Here is a 20,078-nt window from a genome sequence, read left to right on the forward strand (position 1 = left end):
TGGATTTCCTAACACAAGATGAGACTGTTTTAGTTCTTGGAAAAACCAGCAAGAATCATTGGATTCATTGAGATGAAAAATTGTTGATGAGACTATTGCAGTATTTCAGAGTTTACGGGAACTATTGGATTCCTGGCACATGAACTGATGGACAATGGATTCCTTTTGGACTATTTCTAGAACTTATGGACATGTGTAAATTTTTATGTTGATTCATGTTATTTGTTACATTACTATTAGTCTGTGTTATATTGTTATGTGCTTATGCCATTATGTGTAAAGCCTCCCATATTGATGGATTTATGTATACCACATATATCTGTTTCAAGTTCTGGCCCATATTGATGGATTTATGTGTACCTGTTTCAAGTGAGTCCCTTCAGAAACCCGCTAATCTGATTTGATTTCCTATTTCCTTTGGTGTTTACATCTCCCTTCCTGAGAAGTCAGGGAGGTATGACCACCTTCTTTTTATGGTGTTTTCACTCCTTTTTTGAGCAGTCAGGGAAGGTGTGATCACCTTTTTGGGATTCTCATCTCCTTGAGAAGTCAGGGAGGTCATGACCATCCTATGTTCTAAAACAAAAGAAAGTGAGAGATGTTGGAATCTTTATAAACTGTTAAGTCATTAGACTTAATTATCTAATTTAGCATGGCTCAGTATCACTGATCTGATCTTTTGGGCCAGAACCTAAAACAAGGTACTAAGTAGAACTAATAGAAACAATGCTTGTGTTCACACCTTTAGAGAGCTCATATAAACAAGAAGTATTTAAGTACTCATTGGAGTTCACCAGTATGGGAGTTTCACAAAGTAAACTTTGTAACTTTGTGAATTCACACCTCCTTTGAAGCTCTCAGGACCAGAGAGCACTCTGAGAGAAACCCATAATCCCTCTCTCTCGCATCCCACAATCCCTCTCTCTCGAAGAAGCATAAATAGACCTTCAGTGAGCCCAGTCAGAGAGTTCAGCTGAATTAGATTGGAGAGGAGCATGCTGGGACAGACACAGAGCACTCTGGGAGATTGAGAGCCAGAAGCCCTCTCTCAGAGGCAAGACAGATTCAACTTGGTGCTGGCTCTGGAGGCTGAAGAAAGCAGAGGCAGAAACAAAGGACAAAGCGGCAAGAACTCTTGGAACCAATCAGAGAGATAGGCCTCTAAGCTAACTGGGCTATATTAGAGACAATAAAAGATCTGAACTTTTATCACCTGGCTGCGTTTTGGGTGATTATTACTTTCAGCTGCAACTAAGGCTGCCTCCAAAAAACCTCCCTGAGAAACCTGCTTTCTCCCAAAGAGAGCCTTTATATTATTTTAAAAGAAGAATAAGAATTCTAACACTAACTGACTGAAGCTCCAAGAACTTCTTATATATGATCTCCCAAAGGTTGACTCCTCCTCTGAGAGAGTGGGATTATGGGATCTGAGAGTGGGATTATGGGTTTCTAACTTGTGAATCTCATACTAAATACTGACTTGTGAATCTCCCCAAAGTGTGAATTCCATTGAGTACTTAAAAACATTAGTGAGTTAGAGAAGTATCATGCTAAATTAGGCAACTGACATAATTTTGTAAGGATTCCAACATAGAGCTACTGGGATTTATTGAATAAGATGGTCATTCATATTTTAGGAAGATCAGTTTAACTGAATAGGACCAAGTGAAAAGATGGATAGACCAATGTATAGTAAAATTCAAGTTAGGGAGATCAACCAGAAAACTATTACAATTGTCAAGGAATAAAATGATGAGTGTGTCTCCCAGCATAGTGTCAGAGGGGTAAAGAATGTATATATGAGAAATTTAAGAAGGACTAAATCAACAAGACTTAGTAATTAATTAGATATAGGGGTGAGATAGGAGTGAAGAATTTCACTTTAGTTATGAACCTGGGTGATCTGGAGAATGTTGGCCTCCTTGACAACAACAGTAAAATCAGGAAGAGAAAAGGATTTGTGTTTGGGGGGTAGAGCATGAGGAGATATTGAGTTAGTTTATAATATGTTCAGTTTCTACCATCTACAAGATACCTTGTTCAAAATGTCCAAATGGTAGTTATAGATTTAAGTTTGAAGGTCAGGAGACAGGTTAAGGCTAGAGAATTAAACATAAGAATCATTAGCATAGAGATAATTATTAAATCTGTTAAAATGGATGATATCACTAAACAAAATAGTTTAAGAAGGAAAAGAGAAGAGGGCTTAAGAGTATCTTGGGTATAATTGTGATTAGTAGGCTTGATCTGGATATTGATCCAGAAAAGTATAGCTTGAGATCTGGTACTGCTATGTAGCATTCCTTTACTTTTATTTTCATTAATTCTTTTGATATTCTTGGATTTTTGTTCCTCTAGATGAATTGTTACTATTTTTTCTAGCTTTACCTATAGGAATGAGTAAGTCAATTAGCTTTACTAGATTGTCATTTTCATTACACTGACCTGGTCAATATTATATTGGCACAGAAAATTTTTCTCCAATTGTTGCCTTTATTTGTGTGAAGTATTTTGAAATTGTGATCATATAGTTCCTTTATATATGTTGACAGGTAGATTCCCAGACATTTTTTTCTATACATAAATGTTATCTGCAGTTATTTTAAATGAAATTTCTCTGAAAATCCTGCCAGATTTTGTTGGCAATATATAGAAATGTTGATGACTTATAAACATTAATTTTATATTCTGCAACAATGCTAAAGGTGTTGATTGTTTCAACTAATTTTATATTGTTGATTCTCTAGAATTCTATTAAGTATAACATACTCTGAAATGAGTAAGATTTATTTCTTTGTTACTTGTTATTTCTTCAATTGTTTTTCTTATCTTTTTAAGATAGCTAGACTTTTAGTATAGTACTATATAATAATGGTGATAAAGGACATCTTTGTTTCTCTCCTGATATTATTGGAAAGTACTTTATCTCCATTGAAGATAATGTTTATTTTTTATTTTTAGAAGGAATTATTTGAAAAACTCCATTTATTCCTATCCTTTCAAATATTTTAATAGGAATGGGTATCATAATTTATTTAAAGTTTTTTTTTCTGCATCTATTGCTATAATCTTATTTTTGTTATTGATACGGTCAATCATGCTTATAGTTTTCCTAAATTTTCAATCACCTCTGCCTTCTTGGTGTAAGTCCCATCTCGTAAGATCTTTGCAAAATATTGTCATAATCTTCCTGCTAGAATTTCATTAAAATTTTTTTTTGCTTCAATATTCATTAGAGAAATTGGTCTATTATATTCTGTTTTTATTCCTCCAGGTTTAGATGTAAAATCATATTTGTGTAATATAAAAAATTCTATATCTTATGTTTTCTAATAATTTATATAGCATTAGGATTGATTGACCCTTAGATGCTTGTAAATCCATTTGACCCTAGATATATTTTTTTTTTCTTTTTTCACTGATGGCTTGTCCATCTCTTTTTTCTAAGACAAGGTATTCTGTTTCTCTTCTGTTCATCTGAGCAGTTTACATTTTTGTAAATATTTAGCCATTTTATTTAGATTGTCAGTTTTATTAGCATATAATTGGTCAAAATAGTTCCTAACAATTGTTCTAATTTCTTCTTTGTGGACTATGCATTTACCATTTTCATTTTTTTTATTGGTAATTTTTCTTATTTTTTTTTTCTGAATAGTATTTTATTTTTCCGACTACAAGTAATGATAGTTTTCAACATTCATTTTTGTAAAACTTTGTGTTCCAAATTTTTCTCTCTTCTTCCTTACCTCCCTCTTCCCAAGATAGCAAAGAATCTGATATAGGTTAAAAATATGCTACCCTTTTAGATACATTTTCATATTTATCATATTGTGCAAGAAAAAGCAAATGTAAAGGAAAAAAAGAATAAGAAAGGAAAACAAGCAAAAAGATGAAAATACTATGCTTCGACCCACATTTAGTCTCTGTAGTTCACTCTGGATATGACTGGCATTTTCCATCCTAAGTCTATTGGAATTGCTTTGAATCACTACATTGTTAAGAAGAACCAAGTCCATCACAGTCCATCATATAAGCTTGTTACTGTGTACAACGTTCTCCTGGTTTTCTTCATTTCACTTAGCATCAGTTCATGTTAAGTCTTTCCAGGCTTTTTTGAAATCAGCATGCTCATCATTTTTAATAGAACAATAATATTCCATTATCTTCATTATATCATAATTATTCAGCTATTCCCCAACTGATGAGCATCCACTAAATTTCCAGTTCCTTGCCACTACAAAAAGAGCTACTACAAATATATTTGCATATATAGCTCCTTTATTCTTTTTATTATTTCTTTGGGATGCAGACCCAGTAGGGCTTTTGTTTTTTGTTTTTTGTTTTTTAAATCAAATCAACCAATTGTTATCTATTTTTTTAATTAACTAGCTTTTAATTTTATTAGTTCGTTTTTTTAAACTTTCAATTTTATTAACCTCTTCTTTGATTTAAAGGATGTTGGTATTTAGGAATTTTAAAAAAATTATTTGTTTTTGTTTTTTGCTGAGGTAATTGGAGTTAAGTGACTTGCCCAGAGTGAGACAGCTCAGGAAGTGTTAATATCTGACATCAGATTTGAAATCAGGTCCTCCAGACTTCAGGGCTCCTGCTCTATCCAATTAGCTGCCCCCCAAAATTGTTTTCTTTTCATAGGTTTTTTAGTTGTATATCTAAAATCACTGACATGCTCTTTCTCTGCTTTATTGATGTAAGCATTTATAGATGTAAATGTTCCCTTAAGTATTTAGAAATTTTCTAATTGAATTCTCTCATTTATAACTGGAAAGAATAAAGCCTACAAAACTTAAATGAGTCATTCAAGCCACAAAGATTGTAAGCAATAGTTAAGATTTTAATTAGGTCATGTGATTCCAAATTCAGTGTTCTTTCTACTTTATACTGCATTTCCTCACTTTTATTTGTATTTGAAGTCAGGAGATCTGAGTTTGAGTTTCACGACTGCCACTCACTAGACATGTGACTTTATCAGGGCAATTTTATCCTTATCTGTAAAGTAAGGAATATATATATATATATAATGTATGTATATATACATATATGTATGTATATATATGTACATATACATGTATGTGTATACAAATGAATCAATAAATAATGTAATTTTAAAATATCTTAAAGTGCTTTTTACAATGCTATATAAATGAGTTCTCCTAATGAGAATTCTCTTAATAAATTGTTAATTCTTTGTTCTATCCTAGATGTTACCATTCATACCACACTAAGGATAGCTGATTTATTTTTGATTCATAGATCTGGGCCACAAACTCTGATTTGGGCCTTTAATTGGAAAGATGCTTAGATAGAATAATAATAATAGTCAGGAGTTTAGAAAGACTGTTCAGATATGAATAGTTTCTTTTCTTTTGGGAGTAGGCTACCCATACACATAGCTCTTCAGAAGACCATGAGCTCTGGAAAGGCATTTGCGTGAGTTTCTTGGTCCAATCTTCCTTGACTTAGAAAAGAAATTCTTGGACAAAATGGAAACTAAAACTGAGGTACCGAAAGAGATGGAGTCACAACATAGAGGAATAAATCTGCCCTTCACTGGTAGTGAGTTTCTTGAACTGTGTAGGTTTTATTTTATTTTATTTTATTTATTTATTTTTTTTAAATTTAATTTTATTTAATAATAACTTTGTATTGACAGAATCCATGCCAGGATAATTTTTCTGTGTAGGTTTTAGAAAAGGGGATTCTATTCTCTAGTGATTTTGAGTTCTTTTCCCTATTTGAGGAGAGGGTATCTAAGGTAATGCTGTAAGTTCAGAGGACTATGAGTGTCATAGAAGTGAATCCTTTGATTCTTTGGCAATTCTGAGTTCTTTCACTTATGCTCTTTCATCCTCTTTCCCTAACCCTAAATCCAGGGAAGTCTACTGAAGGATTGTATAGGGGAGAATTTGTTGTTTTTTATTTCCTGAATACTTGCATAGATGTTTTCTTTCCATCTGAGATCTAGACATAAACCAAATTCTGATATTCCCAAGGGAAAGCTGGTTTCAAGGAAAACAGAGACACTTAATAAGATTTCTCAGTATTTAGACAATGTGAATCCATAATTTCAGTTATAGGTTATAGGATATCTAGAATTACACATTAATCACCTGAATCAAATAATGTTACTTATTGATAGGTAAAATTCCTGAAATGATAGTATAGGCCCTGCTGTATTTTGATTATTTCATTTCCCACTTTTTCAGTGTTAAAAAGTACTATTTTTTTTATACTGCCCTCATTTCTCCCAAACTTGGAAATTTCACAGCTCACCCTATAGACTTTCATGACTTTTTTTCTTTCTCTTAACAGATTTCATATTAGTTCATGTATTCTTAACCATGGATACCTTTCAGGGGATCCACGAACTTGTATTTTCACTGACCCCTTAACTGAAATTAAATATTTTCATCAATTTAGAGAAAGACAAACCATTATTTTGAGAACAGATTATGCAAAGGGTTCATGATACTGAAAAGTTAAGATCCCCTGTTTTATTCTATTACCAAAGACTTGATAGCAAAGATTGGCAGCAGATGCATATCAATCTTATTATCCTGCTTAGAATTATATGTATCTTCCTTTAAAAAACTCTCTGGTGGATCTGTGTGACTTCTAACCCATCCCTAAATATGTGAAATTAATATAAACCAGCAATTTTTATAGTTTTTATATTGGAATAAATTTACCTTCTTAAAAATTAAGGACTCCAAAAAGTTTTTGTTTATTCAATTATATCTATTGATGCTTACTATACTATAAATTAAAACTGATAAAATTTTAAATTATTTATTAATTCATTTTAAAATGACAATTTAAAAATAAACCCATTATATATTAACAAAATATTATTCTTATAAAAATTGATATTTTCCAAAAAAATAAGGTGGTATTATTTTATTTTTTGATCAATTTTTAAAAATTGACTTAATAGAAGACATAACTGCTTCTGTATTCAGTCTGCTATAATATTTTGTTTGGTTGAACTTCATGAAGAACATCTGATATTTCACAGATACATAGAAGCAACTGGACTGAAGCAAAGAAGATTAAGTAATTTGCCCATAGTCATACAGCTACAGATTTGAACACAGAAGATGAGCCTTCCTGACTCTAGGCCCAGCACTTATCAACTACACCACCCAGCTATTCAATTTTTGGGAATATATCTAGTTGGATACTTTGTAATGCCTCACATGGAATTGTGGGACCCCAGTACAAAATAAGATGAATTAGTGGCAAGCTGAAAATTTGTCCAGGAAGATGTAAATTCAGAAGATTCAGGCCTTCCTTAACTTACAGCCCTATTTCTCATTTCTCTTTCTTTTCTGGTTTAAGATATTTCATATAAGCACTTTGGGGACACAGACAATTATTTGGAAAAGAATAACGGCCTTTACTTTGATCTACATAAAATGTTCTTTTATCTCTTTTTAAAAGTAATTATTTAATCCAACAAAGTTATAAGTATTCAGAACCAAAGATCTACCTTTAAACAAATCAAAATGCTTCTAAGTAATACATCCTTCTCTGGGCAATATAGGAGGTAAGGACAAAACAGAAGAAGGGAGGAGAAAGAAGAAGGGAGAGAGGTCACTCTCAATATGATGAAGAGGCAGAGATTTGTACCAATTCCAAAATAAGGTTTATTTTAAATGAACAGATTGCTAGAAAGAAGTGAAGGTACAGATCATCATTACATGACTTTTTTATAATCAGCCACTTAACTTGGACATCTTGAAGACTGAACCTTTGAAAGAACAGGCAATGATTCATTTCCCAAAGGATATGAAGAAAAAACAATTGACTTGGATGTTTTGGCAGGCATCAAGTATCGAAGATTTTTCCAAAATCTTGAGTTGTAAGGAAGAGACTTATCTGCTTTCCACTTTAAAATACTGTGAGATTTCAGAAGCTTCAAGGATTGTGGCAAGAATGTAAAGTTGCTAATAGGTGTGAATTCGATTAAGATTATTTTAATTTTTCTTTCCACAAGTGCTTCATGGAGTCCACTTTCAAGTTCATATCTGACCTTATCAGATATGTAATTTTCACTCAGGACAATGATTAGCCTTCTGCTTTTTTTAATTAATGAATCGATGTCATCAACAATAGCTGATAATTAAAAATATGTATTTTGGTTAGAACAGCTAAAAGGACAGACAAGAAATTACAGTTATCCAAAAAACTTTTAATAGGAACAATATAGCTTGATATATTATATTACTGATCTTATAAAATGAGGGTATAACTTCAGATTTATATTGATTTTGATTTATGTTTTCCTCAAAAACACCACATGAGGAGATAATACAAATATTAACTCAATTTCACAGTTAATGAAACTGAGCTTAGAAAAATAACATCAGTGTGAACTGATCCAACCATTCTGGAGAGCAATTCGGAACAATACCCAAAAAGATATTAAATTGTGCATACCCTGTGATCTAGTAGTCTCACTACTGGGTCCATATCCCAAAAAGATCATATAAAAGGGAAAAAGACCCACAGGTTCTTTTTGGAAACTGTTTTGGAAAAATGTTTTGGAAACTGAGTGCATGCCCATCAGTTGGGGAATTGCTAAATAAGTTAAAGTATATAAATGTAATAGAATATAATTGTTCTCTAAGAAACGATCAGATGATTTCAGAAAGGTCTGGAGAGATTTACATGAACTCATACTAAGTAAAGTAAGTAGAACCAAGAGAACTTCAGACACATCCTGAGGAAGGTTATACACTCAGGATCTGAATTTCAAGTCCAGTGTTCTCACTTAACAAATATAGGAACTGGTCTTATGATTTGATATAGAGAACTAAAGAAATTTCCTCTATGAAAACTAGTAGGTAATTTCTCTGCAGCATACAATCTTAGAGAGTTTAAATAATTTGCTCAGATCATAGCGCTGTAAGAGCAACTAGCTGTCTAACCACCAAATTATGGTACCTCTCAAAATGCCACTCCATGAATATAATGTATAATAACATACTTGTGTGTAAAGAAAACAATTATTTTCTTGATGATAAGAGTACAAAACAAACGAATATAGGACATCATTCACTAATAACCACTTTAATCCTTCCTCACTCAGCCCTTCTAATATGTATGGACCATGCTTGACATCATGGGATTAGTAAGAAGTTTTCTTAATTCTAAATCAAAAACAATTTCACACTGAAAGAACCCACAAGTAACAGCAAGGGAAAGGTGGTTTAAAAAAAAGCAATGAGATGCCTGGAGGCTTTTCTAACTAGTTGACTAGAGGCAATTAGTTGTTATGATTTGTGTCTCTGGAAATCATCTGAGTTTTTTAATTAACCCAAGACTCTATGGCTGCGGTGTAGCAAAGAACTCATATCTCAGCTGCAGACCAGCACTGAAAGAAAAATGCAACCACTGAGCTGGATCAGCAGATACCATCTAAGAGTGGCAGAAAACAGAATTAATCCAACATCAAGAGACCAGCAGCTTTGCCCCATGTGTAACCCCAGCCCTACATGGTTCCTGTCTCCTTTTTCATTAGTAGTATTAATTACCCAGCAGGAGAATGTACAAGAATATGTATGAGGTAGAATCTTTCTTTTGATATGTGATGTGATTAAGTATATTTTATTTTGAATTAATGTATTTTCTAGGTGCTTAAGTAAAAATAGATTTTAAAAAAGAAACTGAAGAATGAATGAATGACTAAATATTTATATAAACATCAATGGAAGAATAAGCTATTTCAGTTCTTGTGAGAAGCAGAGATCAAAGTTATAAGTCTGCTTTTAGAACTGCTTTTTTTTTCCTTCTCCTACCAACCTTAGGTTTTTTCAATTCAAACACTTGACTTAGGATGAAAAAAAGTTATTTTAATGCCTTTCTACTGCTGTAATGATTATGATGGCACATTTGCATCTGTATTCCTGCCAACAAAAAAACCCCATCCTCCTTAACATACACACACACACACACACACACACACAAGTATTTCAAGGATCTATAATTTCATTGATATATGTACTTCTACTGACAGAGAGCCAGTCTGTGGCCCCAGTAATTGAAAAATATATCATTTTATGGTCAATTAGATGATGAGCTTTCCAAAAATTCATGGATAAAGAGATAATGATAATTTATTTTACTTAGCCAGCACCAACTTGCCAATTTTCTTTATTTTTGTCATGTTAGACTTTATCTTTGTAAAAACTAGTAAATATCTTATGGAAATATATCACTTGTACTTAAATGCATAGTGATTAGTTTTTTAATAATGGGAACCATTATTAACAGAGTGTTTCAACAAGATAAGTGCAGGAGTCTAGCTTCCAAAAAGGAGTTCTCTACATCAAAGGAATTTGGTTGAGTTAATATCAAAATTGATCTCTAAAACAGTATGTCCACCCTACAGTCTTAGAGAAATGTATAAAACACAGCAAATAGATAGATTCTTTAGAAAGGAAATTACTAGGGCTACCATAATTAAGATGTGTATAGCTCCCGGTAAATCTAAAACACAAGCACAGATACCCAAGATTTCTGTGGGCTGTTCTTTTTTTTTTTTTTTTTTTTTTTTTTAAAGAAAGGACACAAAAAGGTAGTTATTTACAAAGTTAAAACATTGTCACAAAGGAAAATTTTTTAGATTCAGACTTTTATCTTTTAGACAGAAAATACTTTCATTTGTTTTCCATCCTACATTCTCTTTTGCTTACCTCCTCCAGGAATTATATCCCTTTCAAAAATACATAATTTATAACCAAAATGTTTTTCTAAGGCTCCAGGTAAAATCTCTAAAGCAAACTTGTGCTCATCTCCATTATCTGGTCGGCAGTCTTTCAGGTAAGACACAAATGCATCATATTCTTTTCCATCTGGGGGGGGAAAATTTTTCCTTTTAAGCTACTGGATATATAATCAAATCTGATCATAACCATAATACAAAGAAAATTACTACATGCAATTGAATAAGATTAAATTATACTACCAATTTAACAAATATCTAGCTAAGTAATAAACCTATCACTCCCTGGCATATAAATAAATTTTAATGAAACTTGTATGGAAATGCATTTTAGGAGGCTTTATCTGAATTAGAACGCTATTTTTTTTTCTGAACTTAGATAATTCTAATATATAATAATTACCAAAAGATCACAATCAACAAGGAGAAAAATATTCATTTTAACATACACCCTATGTGAGTTATTTTCTCCTCTTAGAAGATGTATATGTTGAATTTTATATACAGAGTTTAGCTCTAATCATCTACTGAGTACAGATCAGTCACAAGCACTTGCTAAATGCTTTCTGTATCACTTACTAAATGTCTGCTATATTCCTCACACTGTGTTAGACAGTATAGGGGATGGAAAGAAGTATAAATTGCTCTAGGACTTCAAGATCTTAAAATCTTAACTACAGGAATGTCATACATACCAAGAAAAAAAGTTAAATGGCTGACAAGCTAACTAATATTTTGAGGTAATCAATTTATTATATATATAAAATCAATTGATAGCATGAATATCCAACCTTGGATTTGATTTATCTTTATGACCAGTCTAACACTTTTCAAGTCATAGGTGTACTCAAGGGAATAAAGATTGAGGAGTCTATAACAGAAAAGTGTATACAAGTACAAGTATAACATACTCTTTGATTTGTCACTATCTTTTAATAAGAAAGCTTCTTCTGGCATAGAAAAAAGTTTACTCATTGACAGTAACAACTGTTTCTAATGGGTCCACAAGAATATAATTGGTGCTCAAATAACAAAGGAAAAAACTGAGGAGGTGTTAGTTTTTTTTTTTTTTTTAAAGGTACTTATTGCATATTATTGCATCGGATATTCCCTCCAAATTAGATGTTCCCAACTTCTAGGATCTTCTGGTCTAATTGAGGAGACAAAACATACAATGACAAAGTAATGAGAACACAATTAAAAAGCAACATAATTGCATGTGCAAAGTAACATGATATACATTGAAAAATCATGCATGTTAAAGAGATACAGAAAGAAAATATGTTCAGAGTGGGAAGAGTGTCCATAGGAGATGTTTCCTGAAAAACCTAAATTTTAAATCATGCTTTGAAGTATACAATGGATATAAATTAATAGAGGAAGGAAGTATTATAAAGGATAGAAATATGAGAATGGTTTAAGTTTGATGGCTAAAAGGACATATATCTAAAACAAATGGATTTGTAGAGGAGAACTGAGTATTCTTTTAAGAGGTACACTTACTAATCCATTAGTACTAATTCATTTATGAAGTCACAACTAAAGGCTATTGTGTTTGTTGGTCAGATTTATTAATATAATATATTCCAATAGCATAATTCATCATCTCATTAAGCTGTGTCTGGATTTATAAAATGTTGGATTGGAAAGAACCTTTTCATTATACAGAGAAGAAAAATTATTTACACCTGTCGGCATGCATGTTTTTTCTCCAACCAATTCCCATCACATTATTTTTGAATATTTTTTTTGTCTCACCAGCTTCAGGATGAAATTGTTGCCTATTTTACTTTTGTAATTTTCATTACTGAAGAATCATGCTAAATTTTCTTTTATATAATATCCCACAATCCTTATTTTAATCAATGTTAGGGTTTTTGATATAAAACAGGGGATCACTGTTATTATTTATTAAAATAAGATTCTAACTTTCTGAGAAGTACCATCATTTTAGAATATGGAGTAAAGATGGAACTTGAGGCAGAAGACATATAAAAAAGCACATGTAATTGCAAAATTTAAGCACATTTTCATCAGCTAGATTAGCTAGAGAGGTTCAAACTAACAAATGACCATAGTTGACATTAATGATTATATAATCACAATTTAACAATGTGTTAATAGTCCATTTTTGTTTCCCAAGGCAAATATATAATGTTTTTAAAAGTATTCTACAAATACTGAATTTTAGTCAAATCATATGCTTTAATAGAATTGTTATCATGGACTTTTAAATTTGCCTAAATTTCCTAAAATAAATTTACTCCCAGGGATATTCTGGATGATTCTGATTAACAAGATTTTGTTACTCATTTCTTCTTGTTTACCTGCTTCCCTACCAACCTACACTGTCTTATACAAAATGAGATACAGCTAATACTAGAAATAATCCAGATTTTGTAAATTTATATTTAGTCCCTCCCATTGCTCCATGTTGCTCTCCTTGTCAGACCAAAATAATCAATAACAATTCATCTTAATTCAACAAATATTTATTAGGAATATAATACTATATAGCATATACAAAAGAAAAAGATCTTATTCTTGAGAAGCTTTCAACATTTTTCAAGCGGACAAGACAGACAGACATATAAATACAAAACAGCCAGAACAGAATTCCTAGATAACATTTATACAATTAGAAGAGAATACAGCAAAGACTCATCAAAACCTAAAGTAATTCAAAGTATCACCACAGTTAATAGGAGGTATTGTTTATCCTTAGAATCCTATTATAATTAAACCTAACAAATATTTATGTCATAACAATGCAATACAATTAAATATGCATTAACTTCTCATTTGAGAACAGAATATATATAAGAGACAAGAAAAGAAAGCCCGGTAAAGCGATAAATTTTACCTGTTAAAGTCTCATCTCTTCTAATTAGGTCCCTATAACATAACATTATATCAATTCTATAAATAATACACATAATCACTAGGAAGATGATTGCAGCTGAAGACACAAGGACAATAATGAAGATGTGTCTAGAAACATCAGCAGGACCTTCTGGAGCAGAAAGAGAAAGAAAAGACATTATTTTTTAAATTAGGGGAAAAAATTATTCATCCTTTTTAATGACATCCACTCCCATCATAAATTTACAAACATCTTGTTTTCAACTTGTGTCTACCACTTTAGCTCAGTAGAATATTCTGTCTTAAAGACAAATCAGCATACATTTCATTATTTTTTAGCTCAAAATCTGTACAAATGTTTATTTTGATGATTGAAGTAGTCTTATGGAAACATTTTAAATCATAACACCCTTAGGTTAGACTTAATATGGGAGGGAAAGGGAGAAATAAAGAGTTAAAGGATTTGGAAATAATGCAGCTATAAACTCAGGAACAGAGCTACTATTCCAGTGGCAACAATGCCCTTAAAGTGGAGGGGAAGCGGGGAGAAGTCCATTTCTATAACATGATTCTTAATTATAGCCTTTCACTTAACAACTCATAGACATAAATGATCAATCACAATTCTAGAGAAGTAATAGATTACCCATTTTCCTCCACCACCACATGGAGGTGACAGACTCAGGGTACATGTTGAAACAAATATGATCAATGTGGAAATTTGTTTTGCTTGACTTTTCATGTTTGTTATTAAGGTTTTCTTTTCCCGATGTGTGTGTGTGTGTGTGTGTCCTCAGTGTGTGGGGAAAGGAGTAGGAAGAAAATAAATTTTTACTAATTAAAAACAAAGGAATTTTAACAAGATATGAAAGGTTTACTTTGTTAATCTAAAAGAAAAGAGGAGTTAAAGGAAGAAAGATAGGAGAAGAGATCCCTCAATTCCCATGCAAAATGATTTCAACTACCTTTGAAGCCTACAGTAGACTCTTAATTCTTATCTCTGGTTATTAGTTTATGTATCAGATACAGAAAACAGAATGAAGTGAAATATACCTTTCTTCCTATTTCTTCATCTTATATAGAAAACTATCTGCTTGTAATAATCAGAAAAGCAATGAGACCTGGATTCTACTATTAACTGCTGTATTAACTAATTGTGTGGCAAATGACTATCTTTTCTGGTCTTAATTTCTCCATTAGTAAAACGAGGGGGTGAGACTATGCTTTACAAACAGAATTAAGATACTATCAAATCCCCAAAGTAAAATTAAGCTAACAAACCTTTCTTCTTCAAGAAGAAACTTATGGTGTCAGAGATACTGGTAGTTATCAAGGTACAGTTATACCAAACATTCAAATTTTCTTCTTTGACAGGTTTAATCTTCAGTAAGTTGGAAACATATAGCTTGCCACTTGAATTACTAAAGAGAAGTTCAAATGTTGCTTAACATTACTAAAATATTACTTGAATAAAATAATTTGCATGAAGGCAATTCTTCAACTATACTAAGTATATTTACCTGTATAATTACCCCCAGTAATAGACATTTTAAAAGGATAGTGAGGGAGAATAATACTCCATCAAGGGATCCCTAACAAAGGAAATCAAAGATTGCTTGGGATCAATATTCAAAGAGTGATTTAGGATAATAAAAAGTCTTGGGAGAAAATAATAATAGAATGAAAATACAAAAGGATCATATGTGTCTTATACATTTATATATATACATATATGTTTGTATGTGTATGTATATATAATATATCTACACATATTATACACACACACACACACACATATATATATATTAATTTTTTCATTGCTCCTCACTCTCCCAAAATAAGGTCTACTGAAATAACTTATATCAGACCAACATGGACTTGTATATACTTTCTTTTCTTGAATTTGAAACTTTCAGAAAATCTAGAACCTCTCCTTCACATTTGGTACATCCATAAACTGAGACTTATAAGTTTAGAACTAATTAAAATGAGTCTTGTGAGTCTCTTTTTCTTTCACAGTAATCACTAACAACAACTTCTTGTACTAACACCTCTTGTAGCCTCTGAAAAACGATAGTTGCCACTGATACTCTCCAACTATTTTCAGTTTATATATTTCAATTTATATATGTCAGTTCTAGACATTGACAGCTACATGCCACAAGGAATAGAGTGCTGGAATGCTGAAGATCTGGGTTCCGATTCTACCTCAGATACTAAATAGCTGTGGGACAAGTTATTGTCCTAACCTCAGCTTTCTTGTAAAATGGAAATATTAGTGACACCTGTCTCCTAGGATTGCTGTGAGGACCAAATGAGATAGCATATGTAAAATGTCTTGCTAATCCTAACTACTATAAGTGCTATATAAATGCTTATTATTTAACAGTAAAGATGATGACTAATGCATTCACTATATCTTTTTTCTTTTTTAATTTGAAAAACTCAAAAACCCATTTTATTTCTATTCTTAGATATTAGCATAACAACTAGTAGTATACTTCAATATATTTAAATCTTGAGTTTGAAATTTTTTTAGAAATGCATTTTTCATCTCTGAAATAATGTGCACTTGTTATCTACTAGATCCAGGAAACAGGTGCCATCTAATAGTATAGGGAAATAATATTTAGGGAATTATTTGTGACTTCATTCTATGTGAAAGGACATGACTTGAGAAAGAGAATTGTTCACACATCATTTTCTTTGCAACATAGGAGTTGACAAAATACAGACTTTGGTGATATGAAATACAGTAAATGAATCCATTGATTGCATAATGTGCTGTCATTAGAGGTGAAATAATATCAATTAGCAAATCTACAGAAAACTTTTAGTAAGAGAAAGCAATCAGATATCTCATGAACTAGGAATGTAAGCTATTGGTGGGGGAATTGGTTGGTACCTAGACCAAAAAAAAAAAAAAAGAATATATTTTAAATCCTTTGAAGTTATATATTTAAATCACATAGCATTATCTCTAAGATAAAGAAGTGGGACAAATGCCCATCTCAAGGTCTATAACTTTATAAACTCCATGGCTAGATAGAAATTAAAGGCTACAACTATGGTCAATCACTGTAAAGATTTGGCTCCCCTGGATAAAGCTTCTAGAATAGGGTTATGTCTATGAAACAAATGAAATGGTGATTTAATTGATTAAAAAGAGTTCCTCTTAGCTCTTCTCAGGAAGGCAGTGATTCCAGATAATTCTGAAAGTCTTAGGATAGAAAATGCCATCTGCATTCAGAGAAAGAACTATGAAGCCTGACTGTGGGTTGAAGTATAGTTTTTCATCTTTTTTTGTTATTTGTTTGCTTTTTCTTACTCATGTTTTTCTCCCTTTTGGTCTTTTTTTGTGTAACATGACAAATATGGAAATATGTTTAAAAGGATTACATATACTTATCCTATATCAGATTGCTTCTTGTCTTGGGAACAGAGAGGAAAGGGAGGTAGGAAGAAAAATTTGAAACACAAAATCTTACAAAAATTATTGGTGAAAACTATCTTTACATATATTTTTTAAATATTATTGAATGTTAAAAAAAAGACATCAGTAGAAACTTAAAAACAAAAAGAAAAAGAATCCCTTATCCACATATTCTATATGGAATCCTGATCTATTTATAGATATAGTCTAAAACATAGCAATACAATTACAGACTGAAAAGGACTCCTACAGATCATGTGGCATAGTGATAAAGCTCTAGGCCTGGAATCAGAATGACTGAGTTCTAATTCAGCCTCAGATATTTCCTAGCTATGTGACCCAGGGCAAGTTATTTACAGTTTGTTTACTTCTTTTTCTCTAATTATAAAATTAGGAAAATAATAGCATCTACCTCACAGGATTAATGTGAGGATTAATGACAATATTTGTGAAAAACAAAAACAAAACATTTAGCATAGTGCATGATACATACTAGGAATTATATAAATTCTTATTCCTTTCTCTTCTCCTTTCCCATTTAGTCTAACGGCCTCATTTTAACATTAGGGAATCAGGAAATCCTGAAATGACTTTTCTCAGTCACTCAGTGAATATGAGACAAATAAATCAGATCTATATTTTGATTTTTCAGTCCAGTCTTCATTTTATTAAATCAATTTGTCTCTATCAAGTTTATTAGGAAAAAAAAAAAAGGATACTATTCACCTATAAGACCTGGGTAAAATTTGGGTGGGGATTTATTGCTTGATTTTGATATTCTCAGCACTTTCAGAAAGTTCTCTCCTTCCTCAGAGAATCTGACAAAAAAAACTTCTAATAAGAAGTCAATGTTTGTGGCATACTAAAATAAAAATATCAGAGTAAATGCTACCATAATTATAATTTTCATCATAAAAAATCATAGAACCATGAAACAAGAGCTGGGAAGGATCTCAGAGCCTATATGATCTAATTCTCTCATTTTACAAACAAGGAAACTGAGATCTCAAAATTTAAGTGATTTGCCTAAGATCACAAAAATAATAAATAGTAAATTGTTAAGTCTATTGATTCTATAAGCACTGCATCACACCTTTCTGTACATCACGTCTGTTCATTCAATTAATGAGATATCATGTGGAATTGGGAGTTAGAACACTAGTTTTATATTATGTCTGCCCATAACCCAATGTTCTAAAAACATAGGTGCCCTAAAAAAAAACAGATAGGGAATTAAAAGGAAATAAGTGGGTCAGCTAAATGGTGTGGTCTCAGACACAACACTTCTCAGCTGTGTAAACCTGGGCAAGTCACTTAATCCCAATTGCTTCACCCAAAACTAACTAACTAAATAAATAAAAGGAACTAAGTTAGATTTGCAAAGTTCCTTTCAGCTCCAAAATGTTTATAACTACTTTTAGATTGTAATCTATAAATAGATAAAAAAAAAATCCTGGATGAACTGGGAAACTCTATTCATCATTTCCATTTTTTCTACATGAATACAGCTCTATGTATGGTCTAACTTTTGTTCTTTCTGATTTGAAGATCTGTGGTAAATTTCTGCTCAATTAAATTAGTCAAGTACTTAATAATGCTGTAAGTCGTAATATAACATGAAAAATTATTTAACATATTGTAAAGTATATTGATATATCACCTGGGTGTTGACTTCTTTTTATCTATTATAATATTAGTAGCATTATTGGGCTCCTTATCCCAGAAAATCATGTCAGAAGAACCCATCAATAAAGCAGTACAGTTGAGTATTTTCTCTTTCCCTAGAAAAAGATACAAAACCTTAAGGAAAGATTTTCTGTTAGCAGAATCCCAAAACATTAGTTTTCTACCAAACAGCATTAAAAGACTTATTATGCTAATGTCTCTAATGGGTCTGTATCCCAAAGAAATCATTAAAAAAGGGAAAAGGACCCAAATGTGCAAAAATGTTTGTTGCAGTTCTTTTTGTAGTGGTAAGTCCTTTTTCTTGTTCAGCATGATAAATGTGGAAATATGTTTAGAAGAATTGAGCATGTTTAACCTGTACTGGATTACTTGCTGTCTAGGGAAGGGGGTGGGAAGGAGGGAGGAAAAAAATTGGAACACAAGGTTTTGCAAAGGTGAATGTTGGAAAGTATCTTTGCATGTATTTTGAAAATAAAAAGCTTTACTAAAAATAAAAAATGTAAAAAATAAACAATCTTACACATGTAAAAAGAAAAAAAAATATATTTATGCTAGCCAAATGTCCCATCACCACCAATATATATGAAGCAATTTTAATATAATGCAGGACTAGGTACTTTAAAAGTATAAATATTCATATCTTATTTTAAGAAACATGATTTAGAAAAATCTAAATTCAGGAAATAGACAAATTAGATCATGATTTGTAAGTTTCCCTCAATTTTACAAATGGAGTATTTTTAAATGAATGGTTTATCCCTTGGTAATAATACCATCAAGGGTAGTTTCAATTCCCAGGAGAGGCATGTAAAAGATTAGGCTACAAAATCATAGAACATCAGAGAGAGAAGACTCTGAGAGGCCAATTATACAATTCATTCATTACATAAAGAATAACATGAAGAACTGGCTTCAGAGTATAATATAAAGTAGCTGAATGAGTCTAAACATCAAATCACTTAATTTGTCAGTATCCCCAGGCAACTCTTAAGATTATAAATTATAGGGAGGGGGATGGAGGGAAGGAGGGGAAAAATTGGAACAAAAGGTTTGGCAATTGTCAATGCTATAAAATTACCCATGCATATAACTTGTAAATAAAAAGCTATAATAATTTTTAAAAAGATTATAAATTATAGAAAAGGTGTCATGTTGCATTGATTGAGAAAGTTGTTTAGAGAGAGTAGAAACGGTTTCAAGAATTCCCCAAGAATTTTAGACCTAGAACAATTAGATAATTTAGGCTATTAGATTAGGAAATACAAACTATGAGAATCTAAATAACTGATTTGGATCACAAAGCTGACAGTTATATAACACTTCAAAATTCACAGTGTTTTATATTATTTTAGC

At 31.6% G+C, this 20,078-nt stretch overlaps 1 protein-coding gene across 1 annotated transcript in view; it reads right to left on the reverse strand.

The window, feature by feature from the left end:
- Positions 1-7,640: 7,640 nt before the first annotated feature.
- IL18R1 (interleukin 18 receptor 1) overlaps positions 7,641-20,078 on the reverse strand; it is a 42,082-nt gene continuing 29,644 nt past the window's right edge. Inside the window, exons 7-11 of the mRNA XM_051984328.1 lie at positions 18,700-18,820; positions 14,888-15,027; positions 13,608-13,757; positions 10,716-10,874; positions 7,641-8,133 (exon numbers count right to left, since the gene is read on the reverse strand). Of these exons, the coding sequence (XP_051840288.1) occupies positions 7,742-8,133; positions 10,716-10,874; positions 13,608-13,757; positions 14,888-15,027; positions 18,700-18,820 (962 nt within the window). The 3' untranslated portion in view covers positions 7,641-7,741. The remainder of the gene's footprint in view (positions 8,134-10,715; positions 10,875-13,607; positions 13,758-14,887; positions 15,028-18,699; positions 18,821-20,078) is intronic.

Source organism: Antechinus flavipes, chromosome 3 (assembly GCF_016432865.1).
Source record: "Antechinus flavipes isolate AdamAnt ecotype Samford, QLD, Australia chromosome 3, AdamAnt_v2, whole genome shotgun sequence".
NCBI lineage: Eukaryota > Metazoa > Chordata > Mammalia > Dasyuromorphia > Dasyuridae > Antechinus > Antechinus flavipes.